The sequence below is a fragment of the Sapajus apella genome, unplaced genomic scaffold (assembly GCF_009761245.1).
Source record: "Sapajus apella isolate SASKATOON/1434 unplaced genomic scaffold, GSC_monkey_1.0 scaffold1, whole genome shotgun sequence".
Taxonomy (NCBI): Eukaryota; Metazoa; Chordata; class Mammalia; order Primates; family Cebidae; genus Sapajus; species Sapajus apella.
The window spans coordinates 10,985,180-11,003,433 of NW_022436941.1; the positions used below are offsets into that span (position 1 = coordinate 10,985,180).

Genomic DNA, 18,254 nt, shown 5'->3' on the forward strand with positions numbered 1-18,254 from the left:
TTTGAGATGGAGTTTCACTCTGTTGCCCAGGCTGGAGTGCAATGGCACAATCTCAACTCACTTCAGTCTCTGCCTCCTGAATTTAAGCCACTTTCCTGCCTTAGCCCCCCATGCAGCTGGGACTATGGATGTGAACCACCACACCTTGCTAATTTTTGTGTTTTTAGTAGAGAAAGGGTTTCACCATGTTGGCCAGGCTGATCTTGAACTCCTGTCATCAAGTGATCCACCGACCTTGGCCTCCTAAAGGGCTGGGATTACAGATGTGAGCCACTGCACCCAGCCATAAACATTTCTTGAAATGGAATTTATGTTTCTCTCTGTTTTACAGAAGTAACCTCATTCCAGATTTACCAAACCAACTATTTCTAGCAATGATCCACATTTTGAGGAGTCACATCCTCTAACAGCCTAGTAAATCTCATTTGTAAGTTAGTTTAATTGTAAATGATTTTATGTTTCTATTTCTGAGAAAGGAAATAGAAGGCTCTACAAACTTATTGTTTCCTGGTCTATGAAGCACGTTGCAGACCTGCCATTTTGCTTTGGAGTCCCCTGGTGGATTTCTCCTAAAGTGCATGTCTTCCAAATTTAATTTAGTTTCTGCTTCATATTTCTGCATGAGAATATCCAGAAAATAATCCCAATATAAGTCCATCTATATATCTTTTTCAGCTATGGAACCCAGAAGACACTGTTGGTTCTTCTGTACTGAAAAGTATGTGCAATTTTATGGAATCCCATGTTTTTATTTATTTTTATTTTTTTATTTTTTTTGAGACGGAGTTTCACTCTTGTAACCCACGCTGGAGTGCAATGGCACGATCTTGGCTCACCGCAACCTCCGCCTCCTGGGTTCAGGCAATTCTCCTGCCTCAGCCTCCTGAGTAGCTGGGATTACAGGCACGCACCACCATGCCCAGCTAATTTTTGTATTTTTGGTAGAGACGGGGTTTCACCATGTTGACCAGGATGGTCTCGATCTCTTGACCTCGTGATCCACCCGCCTCGGCCTCCCAAAGTGCTGGGATTACAGGCTTGAGCCACCGCGCCCGGCATGGAATCCCATGTTTTTAAAGTAAAATTAAAATCTGAGATCTTTAATATAATTATAAACATTTCCTTTTCCTTTTCCTTTTGAAAACCACTGAAAAATAATAACTAAAATATAAAATGTATTCTAATGAAAGAAAACATTTTCGTGGTTTAGAACTTACCTAATTTGGAAGGATCCCATTTCCTTACTTGTAGGAGACTCTCTACTTACAAAGATATTTACTAGCAAATTTGTCTATTTTATATTTGGCCCATAGAATGCCATCAGGTCCTTTAGTGGCTTTTTCAATAAATGTGAATGGAAATTAGAATGCTTTTTACTAGGCTGGAGAAAGGGGAAAGACAGGAGGAGTAAAGGAAGTGCTCTTCCAGTAAGTCTTGGAAAGTTTTCCTGTGATGACCCTTAATAATTGCCCATGTTCATTTCTTTCTTTCCAATATTTTGCTTAACCTCACTAACATCACAGCTTGGTGGTTCAAAATAAATTGCCTCCTTTTCCAAGGGAAGGGAGATAATAATCTCTAACAAAAAGACTTCCAGTCTCCAGCTGCAAAAATTTCTCACTCAGAAATGTACTGACCTTTTAAAACTATTCATTTTACCAAGTCATTATCGAGACATTTTTTGCCAAGATAGTTGAGGTCAGAGAATGAACAATAAATAGTGTGTTGTATGTACACTCTGCTCTTTCATAAATCAACTTAGGAAACAACAAATATGCTCTAGTCCTCAAATCCAGCTCATTCAAGATTCCTGATGTATCAGAAAAAGCTACGGCTCTGTCACCAAATTGGAACAATCATATGGCATATAAAACAAATTGTGTTTTGAAGTATTTTAATATTATTTAACACAAGATAACTTAGCATCTTAATATCTATTAAAGGGGTTAGAGAAAAAGAGAATTATGAGAAACAGCAGTAACAGTAAGGATCCCAGTTGTTTAGCCAAGGCCAAAAATGCTACTTTATGTATCTGTCCAGCACTGAATGGAAATGACCCAAGGACCTCATGGTAGGCAAAGATAATTCCCTAGGTCACTGTACCTGATTACTACTCAGTATCGTGAAAAAGCTTTACTAGTTCACACACTTATGCAGTTAGGCTGAAAAGCCTGCACCCAGGAATGTGCAAAGAACATAACATTGCTGAAGGTATGTTCATGTGCTTTTCTCTTATCAACATCCTTTTATATATCATTCTTCCTATTTTAGAAGCATATGTTTGCCTGGGGTAGGATTGTGAGAGCAGGAATGTAAAAGACAAGAAAAGTTGATAATCAGCTTCTACTACTATAAAGCAAAAATATAATTCTAAGCCCCCCAGCTGACTGAATGGACGTCTTCTCTCAGCTAAGGGGAGTTAACTAAGCTTTAAAAACTAGTTAAGACCATTATGTGAAAGGAAGGTAGTTAGACATGCCTCATTATTACTCTCCTTCCTTTGGAGCTCAGGCATACAACTAACCAGCATTAACATTAAAACAGAGATCCTAAGACTGACAGAATAGACTATTTGTAGCAATAAGCTGCTAAATTCCAACCTGACTACTATAACATCACATGACGGGCCCTCAAATAAACCAAAGTATTTTACCCCAAAATTTGACATATTTTGAAATGGCCCTGCAAAGCTGTCTCTTGTTGGGGAAATTTACATTCTACAGAGAATCCCCTTCCCTTTCCAGGTCTTATGCTGATCCTTTAGAGACTGGCTGAGAGTCCAGCACCTTTTAAGGGTCTGAATAGGAAACATTGCCATCTATTGCCCCCTGCAGGCCGGCCACCAATGAGACTTCATCTAGGTAATACGAAGCTTGGTCTCCACAACCCCTTCTGTTAACCCTGACACTCCTTTCTATTGCTTGTGAGAATTTAACTCTCAACCAATTTCTAATCAGAAAATCTTTGAATCTACCTTTGACCTGTAAGTCACCCTTCCTCCAATGGCTTCAAGTTAGACCAACCCAAGTTATGCCTCACATGTATTGATTGATATTTTATGTTTTCCTAAGACAAGTAAAACCAGGCTGTAACCCAGTCACCTTCAGCACATGTTGTCAGGGCCATGTGAGGCTATGTCATGGGTCATGATCCACAACTTTGACAATATAAACTTCTAAATTGATTGAGACCTGTATCAGATACTTTCTGGTTTACAGTATCTAAAATATATTTAATTTACAGAAAGTAAACCTTGAAATTCAAACTTTGTAGATGAAGGATGTATTTTTCCAAATTCTTTTTAAGTTCTCATTGATGTAGCATGGCTAGATTTAGAGGGCTTTAGTAATTGAGTTTGTGTGGAGGGTGTGAATAGGGAAATCAGGACAAAGCATAAGCATTTGCCTGCATGACACTAATTTCCAAACAGATTATTTAAGAAAGAAATGCTCAAATATGGTTAATTAGCAACTTTGTTCCTCTCGTTCCTCTCCTTCTTACTTCCCCCATAGCTACTCTTTGTGGTAGAGGGTCATGAAGACAGTTATATCAGTTATAAACTGCTGCAAAACGACAAATTATTTGCCTATCTAAATTGTAGGGCGTGGAAGTTCACCGTGAAGCCATTACAGAAGCTCTTGTGAGGGGAAGATCTATCCTGACTACTTAAGAACTTAAAACTTTGTCCTAATTCACTGGGCTTCAACAAATTCCTGAGTGTCCGGACAAAGTAAATATTCCTTTCCCAATATTCAGAGGAATCAATCCAGCCTCACTCTTTGTCACCCAATCCCTAAAAATTTCCAGGATTTCAGACACCCAGCAGAGTCCCAATCAAGCTAAGCATTAATTTTTATGTGGAAGCAGGTGGATTGGAGCCCTGTGTTGGTAGTCATGCCAAGTAGCCTAATTGCTAGGCTGGTCCAAAATTATACTCAGGTTCCACTCATCTGTCTTTGCTCCAACTTCAGTAAGCGATGGGTTTCTTTCTTCCTACTCCACTTACAGCTGCTCAGCATTGCTGTTTTTGTCCTCTACTTGTGAATTTCTCGCCTGCTTTGTTGCCTAATACTAGGGAATGTCAGAAGAAACCAAAGCATCCATGGTCTAGTAACTGAGACCGGGGTCAGAAAGTTGGTGATCAGAGATCAGGGATTGGGCAGTTTGCTTTGGAAACTCTAGACTGGGAAGTGAGAATTTAGCGAGAGGAACCAGAAACCCTATACTGGCTCTGTTCTGCTGGGGTCTGGGTCATGGCAGTCCTTTTTTCATTTATGTTACTGTCAAATTCTAAAACATCATTTTAGAGAATTCGGGAGCAAACAGCTATGTTCAACCAAATAACAAGGGTTTTGAAGAGGGGACCTGGAAGTCATGAAATTATTATAAATAAGAAGTGATTTTAATTACTCCTCAGCAACGATCCTTCCCAATACCTCCTCCTTAAGTGGAAGATCTTGGCCTTGGTACCTTGCTTTCTTAGATCTTGCTTATTTAAGACCTTATATTTTGGTACATATCCTTTTGCAATGTTTTTAAGAAAATGTGATTTCAATGATATTCTGAGTGTGTTTTAAAGGCCAGCAATTTAATGGACAAATAATGCTTTAAGGTTCACTGGAAACAGGGTTACCTTGTTTGACATGGTTGCTCATTGCACTTTCGAATCTGTGGCTCTGGCTTGGTTAAGTATTTGCATTTCTTGTTGTCCACAATGCTGGTATTTTTGCTCGTGATTTTTGTGCAGGATACTGTTGTCTTTCTTTCTCCTGAAAAGAACAAAGAAATAAGCCTTTATGTAATGGATTTAGGAGGCGTTCGTAGGCTTGTTATGCTTATTTATTTAGAAAACATTTTTATAATTTCAATTTTTATTAAAAATTTTTTATTGCTTCATATTGGTTGTAGAGGGTACATTTTCAGGGGACATGTGATAATTTGACACATTCATATAATAAAGTCAGGGTAAGTGGGATGTCTGCCATTTAAATATTTATCTTTATGCTAGAAACATTTCAATTCTCTTCTAGTTATTTTGAAATGTACAATCTATTAATTTTAACTACAGTCACTCCATTGATTTATTGAACACCAGGCCTTATTTCTTCCATCAACTTTTATTTTAGATTCGGAAGGTACACCTGTAGATTTGTTACATGTTATATACTTTTCAAAGATCTCTTAAACACATTTTAGATCAATGAATGTATTTATAATTTACTTAACAAAATGTACCTCTAGGCTTAAAAGGGATGAGTAGTAATTTTTTTCCTTGTGAGAATTTAAATGGCAAGTTTTATATACAAAGAAATCATGGCAACATAAATTAACAAGATACGACTTGAAGATACTGTAAAGGATGCTGGCCATCTTTTAGCATTAAAAGATGCTATATTTCCAGAAAGAGCTATATTTCCAGAAAGCTAATCTACCTAATCAGGCTTCCTGAAAGCACGTAAACATGCGAACATTTTATCATTCGGTTTGTACATCATTAGTGCTTTATAATAAGTTATGGAAAGCACATTTGAGTATAACTCAAACCTTTATTCTTATCACCTCTAATAAAGACCCCAAGAATTCTAGAAATCTTTACCCAAATGATTGCCATCCTCTATAAGAAAAGACATGGGACTCTTACTGTCTTTTACCAGATTCTAGAAAACTGACTTTTCTACTTTCTCTGGTATGATAAAATTTGATTATAGGATGTAAAAATGACAATTTTTATGCTGTATTCATTTTGCTTACAGCCCTGTAAGCAGACTACCTTTACAAGAGTTATATTTTTCATCTTACATTTAACAAGTCTAGTAAGTATGTGCTAATTTCTCTTTCTCTTTGTAAAAGTCTTATATGTAACATTCTTGTGAGTAAAAAAAGATATGCATCTGCATAATATTTAATAATCTTATTTAATTCACTGTTTGACATTATAAGATAGTTACATCAGCCCAAAATTTTGAAGCTAGATGGGTTACGAAGAAGTAACAAGACATCACAAGTCTGCTGGTTCACTACTGAAAGGCTCATTAGTTAGGCTCCTACGACTGACACACATGATAATTAGGAAGCTTAGAGCATTCATGCTAGTAATGACAAACATGAAAACTGGGCTGGTGGCAGGGAAGTCATTCTGCCACTCAGTAAACAGAAAGAGAGGCTGGCATCAAGAATGAGAAGGAAGGGATATAGACAGGCACTATGAATAATTTTGGAGTACCTTTTACTTTAGTTTAAATGGGAGCTAGTAAGAGACAACTGGGTGGCCAAGTAAAAAGCAAAGAACAGCTTTAGGTTCACAGTTTTTCCTTGATTTCCCTCTCAATAGCTCTGAGCATAGTCCTACCATAATTTGTAGTATAAAAACAACTGCAGGCCGGGCGCGGTGGCCCACGCCTTTAATCCCAGCACTTTGGGAGGCGGAGGCAGGTGGATCATGAGGCCAGGAGTTCGAGACCAGCCTGACCAACATGGTGAAACCTCATCTCTAATAAAAATACAAAAATGAGCTGGGCGTGGTGGCACACGCCTGTAATCCCAGCTACTCAGGTGGCTGAGGCAGGAAAATTGCTTGAACCTGGGAGGCGGAGGTTGCAGTGAGCCAAGATCCTGCCACTGCACTCCAACCTGGGCGACAGAGGGAGACTTCATCCCAAAAAGTAAACAAACAAACAAAAAACTGCATTTACATACATGTGTAAATTAAATAATAATTATTATGTGGTTATTGCATATCATGTTATTAATATCATTTGGACCTTCAGTTCTATCAACAGAGATAACACAATGTTGGCTAAATTATTCCCTTTTTAGGAAATCTTGGAGCACTGATGGAATGCAATTTATTCTATGGGAACTCAATATAGACAGGAGTGTCAAGTAGATAACGGGCCCTTTCCTTTGAGTGGAATGAGATGTGCCTCCTACCAGTACTCTATGGCATTCCAGAAGTGTACATTGGTGGGCCAATAGTGGGGAGAGCCTTGAGATGGCACCCAACCAAAGGTTAAAAAGTAGATTAGGAAAAAAACATGGCCTATAGGCAGATGAATTAGAAAACAGCACTCACCCTCTACACAGAGGTCGCCCCACAGCAGGCTGCATGCCTTAGCAAATGGAACATGGACTAGATTGCAGTCTCCTTGGCTGAAGACTTTCTGCAGTATACAAACTGCCTACCTAAATGTGGGAGCTACACCCTCTGAGGTCCTTTTGAGGGAAACTTTGCAGCTCATGCCACAAGGTGATCTGATGCTAACTTGGAAAGGAAAGGCAGTCTTTCATGTCCCTGGCAGATACTTAGAAGTTGTCCATACTATTCCTTGGTAGGTCAAGAAGGATGAGGGATGGAATCAGATTTAATCACAGCAGTGCTCAAAACCCAGCAACTTCAGATAATTTTCAAATAAACTTCTAGAGAAACAGAAATGACATTATGCTCATTTTTTTTTTCCACATGGAGAAAAGAGGCATCACGAGGTAAGATTTACCTAAATGTAAAAATTTGGAACAGATTTTTGGTCAACTTCCTCTTAGCTTCCTATACTTCAGGGGCTCTTTTGTGACCTGAAGTACACATCAAATAGATGTTCTGCATATTTTGTATGATGCTAGCTTACGTATTATTTCTACATTATTATGATGCCATAGCCAAAAGCAGGGATAAATACATACTACTTATATGAAATACAAATTTTAGTTCTAAAATTTAACTTGAAACCTTTATTGACACTTTTACAGAACAGATACAGTTGTCTAAATTCATTTAAATGAAGGCATTTTGCCAACTACAACACAAAAAGATGATGGGCATTATCCAGAAAGCTTTTCCTGAACATATATGTGGTCACAGAATAAATAACCCAAGGCTGTGTGTAATGCTTTTTTCCCCATCCTCAGAAAATACCTAACATTAGTTATATTATATAGTCTACTGCTAACATACTGAAATATTGAAAAAGAATTTTTTAACTATAAGTATTGGTATACAAAAGAGATACAGGTATCGGCATCGTTTTAGGGGCACATTAGTGGTTTTCTAAGAAAGTATGAAGGTACATGAGTATGAATCGAGATACTTCTATTTACATTGTAAAAAAGGATTCACACATGGTAAGTTTTTGGCAGTTAGGGGAAGCTTAGCTCTTTTTTAAAAATTTCATTGAACAAAAACAATAGAATTAGAAAAAAACTCATTGCTCAGCTACAGACACATTATACCTATGAAAATACGACTAAGATCTTAAAGCCATATGGAAATGTTATTGTTTGAGTTTTTCTTTTATATATTTAAATGTCCCAGCCAACACAGGAAATTTCCATTATAGCATCTAATAGCAGTATCTACAATTCATCCAATACTGTGGTACCTAGGGACAAACAGAAAGTGATGAAGTAACTAACTTTCTGCCTGAATTATGAGGGCTATAGGCTGTTGACAGAGTATTATTTGCTTTCTGGTGAGTAACTTCACCTCTTGGTCATTCCCATTAAATTAGTCCTGGGTAAATCTGTTTGGATGTTTTGAATACAATTATAAATAAAATAAAACAACTATTATGCATTTATCTCTTTATTGAATTGCAATATCTGAAAATGAAGAGTAACTTTTATTTACTAACTCTTTGTGCTCTGGAAATTTAAGAAAGACTAGCCATTATATCAAGTAAGCCTTCTTTTCCAGTCTTACAGCTAAGGTGACGCTTTTTACTATAAAATATATGCTCTGGGCCAGGTGCGGTGGCTCATGCCTGTAATCTCAGTACTTTGGGAAGCTGAGACAGGCAGATCATGAAGTCAGGAGTTCAAGACAAGCCTGTCCAACATGGTGAAACCCCGTCTCTACTAAAAATACAAAAAAATTAGCTGGGGGTGGTGGCGTGTGCCTGTAATCCCAGCTACTTACGAGGCTGAGGTAAGAGAATGGCTTGAGCCCGGGAAGCAGAGATTGCAATGAGCCAAGATCAGGCTACTGCACTCCAGCCTGGGTGACAGAGCAAGACTCTGTCAAAAAAAAAAAAAAAAAGTGTGTATATATATATATATATATATATATATGCGCTCTGTGTTTAACCCATAAAATGGATAGTTTAAAATAAAGCTATATTCTATTGAGGAATATCACATTACTAGAACTTGCATTGGAAATGCTTAAACACATTAACACATTCTTGGGTGTGGGTTCAGTGTTTCAATATGCATAACTGAAATTTTCTATACAATATTTAACGTTCTAAAATTTTAAACTGTAGAACTCCATAAGGCAGAGACTATATGTGTGTTTGTATCTGTGTGTGTATAAATTTCTTTATAATTTTTATAATTTTCTCTTAAAATTTCTACTTATTAATTTTCTATTGGATCAACAATGGCCAGTAAGCATGAGAACCAAAAGTAAATATACTTTAATGAGGATGAAGGACTTTCCTCTGAGCACTTTCTAGAGCTTTGTAAAATGCTGATTATTTTTTTACACCTACATTTATTTAACTTAAACAACTTTCAAAATCACATCATGCTATTTACTTTTTATCCTTTTTTTCACATTTAAAAAAATATTATTCCCTTAGGACTTTGTCTAAGAGTGTTAAAATGACTATTTCACTTTTTTATTTTAATGAAAATAATTTATTTTGCTTTGTTCACAATACCTAATATATAACAAAACTGATCTTGCCATTTATATACATGCAAATATTTTAATGAGATCCCATAGCTGTCAAGTTAAATTTAACTTAAGTGTTAACGTAACACTCAAGGACCTTCAAAACCTGGCTTTCATCCTGCTTTTCTGATCAAATCACTTCCCACCCAACAATCCTCATATTTTACACTCTAGTAATAACATTTTCATTTCCAAGAAAGCCTTCCACTTGGCACTTGGGTGCCTTTGCACCAATGTATATCATTGGAAGCCTTTCTGTATCTTCCTTTATCACTGAGTTTGGTGAGTTCATTATTATCTGACTTCCACTAGATGGACTGTGAGTTCTCTGAAAGCAGAGAGCCACCTAGCAACAGTGGGTGCATGGTCAGTAGTGGTAAAGGAATGAATGAGTAAAATATAAGCATATAATTGAAGCTGTCAGTGCTTTCTGTACTAAGAGGTTCATCTCAATACTATGTTTTCAAAAACTGAAAAAATCAATTGCAAACTAAATGTCAAATTATCAGGAATCCAGTTCCTTTTATGCCAGATCTAGTTCATGGATTGTCATGTAGCTATTAAAAATCAAGGTTATAGTTTCTGTCAATATAAAATGTTTTTATTAATAAATGAAAAAATATCAAATTATATTAAATACTGAAATAAAATAATGCAGATAAAAAATGGAAAATATATTCTGGTACATTTTCTTTGGCAAATAATGTTTATTTTGATACAAGGATAGCACCTTTAAAATGTGAAAACAGAACAGATCACACCCTTAAAGATGTTCTTTCCTGTTAAATATATATTCTAGAGGGTTTTAAAAGGTATAGGCATTTGAATGCTGAGATGTTTTCCTCAACCTGGACCCAAAGGCTTGGATATCTCCTTACGATCTGGATATGGACAAGGGAAGCAGTGTCTAGAGGATCCCAGGACAGTCATAAGCTAGACAGACTTGGACTGGTGTGAAGAATGTGGAATGCTGGCTTATTTTTTTTTTTCCTTCAAAGTAGATTTGCTTAGGATTTCCTGAAAGCAGGTTTAACTCTTCATGTGTTTCAAAATGGGTTATTGAATTTTTGGGTCCTCATTCTATTTTATTTAATCTATTCACTAGATCAAAACAAATCTTAAAGTTATGCAGTTAATGCTGACTCCACACACAATTCTCAGATATTTTGGAATAATACATTTCTAATGCCTCTGAAGACTAAGATCTTTAAAACAGGTCTTTAATGTCAAAAGGAACCTTGTAGCAAACTGATAGACAGTTCTGAGGTGCCAAAATAAATTTAAAGCATTCCTTCAAATATTTTAAGATGTTTTAGAACTCTAATGCAAAGTAAACCTTTATTTCACAAAAACCATTTTTAAGCCATTTGAAAATAAAAGAACTGGTTTTAATAACCAACGCTAAAATAGAAAATGTTATTTCAATTCAAATATTTCTAGAATTATTAGATTCTGAAAAGACTAACAGAAAGTGTGATAACTCATGTACATATGTTAAACTGTTGAAAAAATTTACCTGAGATCATCAGCCTTCATTAAAGATTTCAAGGTAATATTCCTTTTAAAAGAGAGAATTTTTGGCCAGGCGTGGTGGCTCACGCCTGTAATCCCAGCACTTTGGGAGGTTGAGGCAGGTGGACCTTCCGAGGTCAAGAGTTCGAGACCAGCCTGACCAACATGGAGAAACCCCGTCTCTATTTAAAGTACAAAATTAGCCGGGCACAGTGGAACATGCCTGTAATCCCAGCTACTCGAGAGGCTGAGGCAGGAGAATTGCTTGAACCCGGGAGGCGGAGGTTGTGGTGACACGAGATTGTGCCACTGCACTCCAGCCTGGGCAGCAAGAGCAAAACTCCATCTCAACAACAACAAACGAGGTTCTCTTAGGCTTTTCATATCTTCTAATAACTGACACTAATACATTTATACAAATGCATAATAAATTAAGTTCCATTTGAGTTACCATTTTAAAACTTAGTTTGAGATGCTGATGTAAAATATAATTATGATACAAATTAGCTAGATAACTGTCTTCTTTTGAATTTCATTTTCCCACTTATTACAGTATTGGCAATTTAATATCTTACAACTGAATTAGAAAAATAACATCTTATACACAAATTTTATACTGCCCCATGATACTTTATTTGCTCTTACTTAATATTCTTCTGAAGTAGAAAACTGCTATTATTCCTCTTTGCTATTGAAGATAAATTTTGCATGAATCTGTTTCCAATATTCTGTGCTTTGAACTTACTCTCATTTAATTCATGAATATGCTGAAAGATTAGAAAGCTCTTTCTGGCTATAAAATTGATGATATGAAGTCAGAAATGATGCGATCCTTGAAATTCTGTCCATCCACTTTATTTATGAACTGCAAAGGAAAATAATATCCAAAACCCAGAACTATCTTGGCATTGAAATGAATATGGGCCCTATTAACATGGAGATAATTGAAAACTGTTGACTAAAAACAATGGAACAGCTGGAAGAGGAGGTCTGTTCAAGCACAAATCTTATAGGAGTTGTGTATTATTAGAATAACTATTTTACAAAATCAGCCATTTGAAATAAAAATAAGAGCATATCTAAATTCTTACATAGCAGAATATAATAAAACATCCATTTGTATCCAAAGAAAACCTAAATAATCTGTAGAGGACATGCTGTATTTTGTGAAAAGAAGCTACATTAAGCCTCCTCAGCCATTCAGGAAGGCAGTAGGACGAGGAGGAAAGAAAACTTGAACCCCTGAGTCATTTATACTAATGCTGGCTCCTCCCTTAATGGGTCATGTGACCTTGGGAAGTCACTTAATCTCTAAGTCCTTCAATTTTCTCATGTTGATAATTAAAAGTTATATTTAAGAATATCTAATATTTCTTCTGACTCTGAAACAAAAATTTATAGTCAACCTCCATTCCTTAATGTTTAGCAATTGGAAAAACATATTCTAGGAAGTAATTAATATAATTTTGGGAAAAATGTTGACCCTAAACAATTCGATTTTTCAAATTGAAGACTGACAAATTCTACGTTTAATTCCTTCTGATGCAGCTTCTGTTAGATCAAAATTCCAAAGGAAAAAATGAGAATAAAAAAAATTCACTGGGCAAACATTTTCCTGTCTGGAATTTTAAATGTAAGTGGATTTTAACAACTGCCTTTCAGTGGTATAAGGTGAACCATCAGCCTGTCCATCGTTTTACTCCTCTATTGCCCACCCTACAACCATAAGATGGGGGCTTGTTGGTAGGATTGCAGATATGACTAGGAATCTTATATGAGTTATGTTAAAGAGAAAACTGTAACTGTCTATATTTTTGTTTTGAATGTATTTGCTTCTATTTTGTGCCTTTTAAAAATTTGGATAGAGGAGGTAAAGCAAAGCCCCTTAAGAAAGATGAGCCCCTGGCATCAGTGTAGGATGAGTGGAGCAGAGGAACAGGAATCTGGGTGCATATGGGACCATCAGCAGGAGAGGATGGGAGGACAGAAGAACTTAAGTCATAGAGCAGTAACAGGACCCAGGAAGAGAAACCGGGCCACTGAAAATTTCCTGTGGCAAGGGTGACTAATAACATTTTCTTAAATTGAGAGAGTGATTTGAAATTTTGTTGTAACCACCCTGTATCCTAGGAGAGCAAAGTGCATTCTGTATAATTTCACCATTCCTCTGTCCCTGATGTCTCCTTTGCTCTGGGAAAAGTGCTTCTGGAGTCAGGTGAGAACCTCAAAGCTCTGACCCCTCTGGCAAAGGCTGTTCCTTCCCACTCTATGCTCCTTGAATGTTCTTGGCATCTTCTTTCTCCTCCTTAGGAGGAGACACAGCTTATTCTCCTTGGAGCCTTCAGCAGGGTGACCATTGTTTTGCTTACTTCCAGGTACCTTTGGATCTAGAGGTGGTGGGGCTGCCATGCTCCCTGCCACTACCAGACCCCTCTCCCTTTCTGTTCTATAATCTCAACTCTATTTTCTGATGTTTCTATATTTCCAGTCTTTTAGTGCCATGAGACTAACAGGTTTTTCCCTTTAGTACCCTGAGTCTAATCATTCTTTAACCCCTCAAGACCCTATCATGAATCAATCCTGTCCCCATTTTACTGTCTTTCCAGCCCCCATATCTTTATGTTCCTTCTACTGCACATAAATTCCAAGATCCACCACTTTCAGCCTCTTGCATACAAGCTCAGGTCAAACACTTATGCCTCTCTTACTTTATCATCCTCACTTGGCAATTCCCAGGCTCACTTCACAAGTGCACTAGCATGCTATACCTAGCTAGAGGGTAACATAGCATTATAAGGACAATATCATTCTAAATTGATGACCATTAACTTTAAACAGAATATTACTCCACATAGTCAAAATACACATACCCATTTCATTTATTCTCATAAGGACTGGTATCATCCTAAATTTATGACCATTAACTTTAAACAGACTATTATTCCACATAATCGAAATACACATGACTTTTTCATTTATTCTCTAAGTGATTGATTCATATTTTCTCTTTTTTCAAGATTTCAATACTTCCTTTTCCACCCTCACTTTCAGCAAGATAGCCTTTATTGAGAAAACGGATTCAACCTTAAGTTCCCAACATCTATCTTTTCTCCTGTTACTAGTGATGAGTTGTCCTTATTTTTACCTAAAGCCACCTTTAGCATCCCATCCCATCCCATCCAGATATCACTTCAGCAATTTTTTTCCTCTCTCCTTTGCATCCCTAGTTTGTTTTCTTCTAAAAAGTGCACATTGGCAAACGATGTATAATATCCCCTACTGAAAACAACAAACTCCTTTGACTCTTATCCCCCCTTACCGCTGCAACATTTGTTTTCTCCTTTCGGTCACATTCCAGAGTCCCTTTCTTCAGTGCTTTTGCTATTTTCTCTTGAATCCATCCACATAGTCTTTTGAACCAAACACTTCATTTAAAATTAATTTTTATAGGGTAACCATTGACTTTCATGTTCAAATATAATTGATTTATAAAATATAATGACTATAATATATTCAAGTGTAATAGTAATTGTCACTCTATATAATTTTTTATTTACTAGCAACTTCTGATTCAGTCATTTCCTCCTCCTTGAAATGCTCTCTTCACTTGCCATACAGGAGATCACTGTCTCCTACATGGTTTTTTTTTTTTTTTTTTTTTTTTTCCTGCTATGTTGTTGGCTACTCATTTTAATTGGCTTTGCTTGTTTCTCCTTATCTCTCCAAACTCTAAATGGTGGCATACCCCAAGTTTCAATCTTCAAATAGCTTCTCTCTCTCTTCACTCAATATTAGGTTACAGATAAAGAATATATGGATGACATTTTTAAATGCCAAGAATAGATAAAGTATTTGGTGACTAGTCTCACTAGGCATTTAAAAATATCATCCATATATGCTTCATCTGTAGCCTGATATGCCAGACTTAAATACCTAATTGCTTACTTGACATCACACTTAGATGTCCAACAGACACTTCAAATAAAACTCCCTCCTAATCCTGCCATTCCATAGACTTTTCTATGTAAGGCAGTGAGGACTTAACCCTACCAGTTGCTTGGCAAAAACCATCACAGTCATCCCTGACACATCTCTTTCTCTCATGCTCCACATCTAGTCTATCAACATTATCTATTAGTTCTACTTTCAAAATCTATACAGAACCTGACCATTTCCTCCCTCCTCTTATTGCTACCACCGTGGTTCAACTACTGTCATCTCTTTCCTGGCTTCTTGCAGTTACCTCTTGACTGAACACTCTACTTGTACCCTTTTTCTTTATTCACTCTATGATCAATTCAGAAACAGAAATAATCTTGAAAGACATTAAACCAGAATAAGTCACTCCTCTATTTAAACTTCCCAATAGCATCCTACACTCAGAGTAAAGGAAGGACATACAAGTAGTCTTGCTATTCTTTGAGTATGCCACAAGCTCTTCTCCTGCCTCGGGGCTTTTGCAGAGCATGCCCTGCCCTTGCAGTTGGTGCCCACCCATATCCACTTCAGGTTTTTTAATCAATGTGATTTTCTCACTGAGGATTTTTCTGACCACCATATTTAACACTGTACCCACCCCTTCTCATCTTCACAACCCTTATTTATTTTCCCTCCTTGCTTTATTTTTATCCAGAGTACTTATCACAATTTCATACCATATTACTTACTTGCATGTTTATTTTCTGCTCTTCTCTCCCAAACCCAGTTCCCCAAATCCAGTCTCTGTAACCTTCCCCACTTCTGCTGCAGCAACATTTAGGCTATGTATGTCAATAGCTTATTTGCACAGAAAAAAAAAAATAGATGGTACACTTCTTTGCACACAATATATATGTATAGATCACACTTTTATGTAGTTGAATTTTTTTTCAGCATTAAAAGGAATCAATTACTACAGAGCCATATAAAATGTATTAAATGTGTTAAGTGGAAATGAGAACTGAAATAATATACTGCTGATATAATATACTGTCTCTACAGATGGATACAAGTGTAAATTGGAAGTCTCATGACCTACTAACTGGTTCTATGAGCAACTAAAATATATTTAACCTGCAGGACACAATTATCTTGGTACAATAAAGGGACAGGATTAAGGATTAATTTATTTCTTCTTCTTCTTTTTTTTTTTTTTTTTTTTTTGAGACAGTCTACGTTGCCCAGGATACAGTGTAGTGGTGGTGGGATCTCAGCTCACTGGAACCCCCACTTTCCAGGTTCAACCAATTCTCCGGCCTTAGCCTCCTGAGAAGCTGGGATTGCAGGTGTGTACCACCACACCTGGCTAATTAAGTGATTTCTCAGTGTCACATTTGATGCTGAACTAGTTTTGTTCTTTTGCCTCCTTAATCTCTAAGATAAGAATAAAAATAAAAAAAACAAACTTGGAGCACAATTTCAGGATGCATTTATATATATTTAAAATAGTGGCATACTTTTAAAAAAATAGGAAATTAAAGGAATTGGAAAATTACTTGCTTTACATGCTCTGTATACAGTTGGCCCTCTGTATCAGCAAGTTTTGCATCCACAGATTCAACCATCTACAGATCAAATCCTTCAGATATGAAAGACTGCCTGTGGGTACTTCCATCCCATGGCTGGTTGAATTGCAGATATAGAACCAGCAGATAGAGAGGACTGACTGTGCTACATCATTTTATGTCAGGAACCTGAGCATCCTCAAACTTTGGTATCCACAGGAGGTCTTGGATACTGAGAGCCTCCTGTAGTTAGCATAAGTATGCAAACAACATAGAAGCAAGCTCAAGACTGTTCTTGTCAAATAACTCTTACATTCAATTCAGGTCTGTAATTCTTGTGGGCAGGTGTACTTTGGAAATTAGAACTTTCAAGATTTCATGAGAAGTAACACAGTGCATAAATAGTACTTAACCTGAATGACATCTGGGGAGGCCCCTGTAATTAATATTTATGTAATGCAATGCAAAGAATATTCATACTGAGATATGTAACAACTCTAAATAGCTTTTCTTCCATTCAAAGTAGTTCAGGTGTTTAGCCACTAAACATGTCATACAAAACTTTCCGTTTCTAACTCTATGGATTTTAGAATTGCAGATTAGGGACTTCTGAAATGTCTTAATTATCAATGGCTAATCAGAAAACAACTGATGTTTTGGAAAGATAAATGTTTAAAAATCCTTCACCTCCTCCACAAGTGGCATTGCAATCTTCCCAGCTTGTGTGTGTCCACATGAAGAGGGGCTCAGGTGCTTTAGAGCTCTGGTTTTCTGGAAGAGGGTCTGATGGGATAGTGTATTCATAGTGAAGAGCATAATTCTGATTCTGAAACAGGAGCACCTATAGTATATAAAAATGATCAAGGCAGATGAGTCAAACTAGAGCACATGCAATGTGACACATAAAATTAACGATATTGATACCTTAAAATGCTCATTGCATTGTGTGCATTTTTTTGTTGTTGTTGTTGTCAACACATGCTTCTCTTAATGCATACTAGAAATGTGACATTCTTAAATGTTGATATTGCCATGCTTTTGAAAAGACTGGAGCTTCATACTTACCTCCATGCTAAAGATATCCTGAAGAAAAGTTCATTTGAGTGAGATCAGAAATACTAGAGCATTTTCTTTCAATTTGATGGACTAAACAGTTTCCCAAAGCATAGTACATGTATAAGATGACTTTAGTTGGGGGTGGGGAGGTGTGGCGGCAGCATTATGTGTTCTATCAAATATCAAGGTGTGACTCGCAACCTAATACCAAATGTAAAGAAAAGAAAAGATGGACAGGAAGTCACGGAGTCCAAAGAGGAATAGAATAGATGACTTTGGGGATCATCAAACTTCATAAAAGCAGAGCATTTCTAAGTAAACTGGAAGACAGGGATTTCATTCCATGTATGCTTACAGTTAACCTTTAATTTTGGCAAGGTTACTGATTTTCTATTTGTAGTATATATTGTTTCCTTTGAAATTAAATTTATGTTATATGAACTTTTAATATTAATTTAATAATTGTACAGTTATGTACATATATGTCAATATTTCAATAAACCATAACAAATACGTGAAAATGACTGAAAGTTGGG

The 18,254-nt window shown here is 36.6% G+C and overlaps 1 protein-coding gene across 3 annotated transcripts in view; it reads right to left on the bottom strand.

The window, feature by feature from the left end:
• The window catches only part of ADAMTS19 (ADAM metallopeptidase with thrombospondin type 1 motif 19), a 242,712-nt gene that overhangs the window by 38,751 nt on the left and 185,707 nt on the right, over positions 1-18,254 (bottom strand). For all 3 annotated transcript variants that reach the window (XM_032261509.1, XM_032261570.1, XM_032261621.1), the window contains exons 18-19: positions 17,350-17,503; positions 4,634-4,769 (exon numbers count right to left, since the gene is read on the bottom strand). In XM_032261509.1, coding sequence (XP_032117400.1) covers positions 4,634-4,769; positions 17,350-17,503 — 290 coding nt within the window. The remainder of the gene's footprint in view (positions 1-4,633; positions 4,770-17,349; positions 17,504-18,254) is intronic.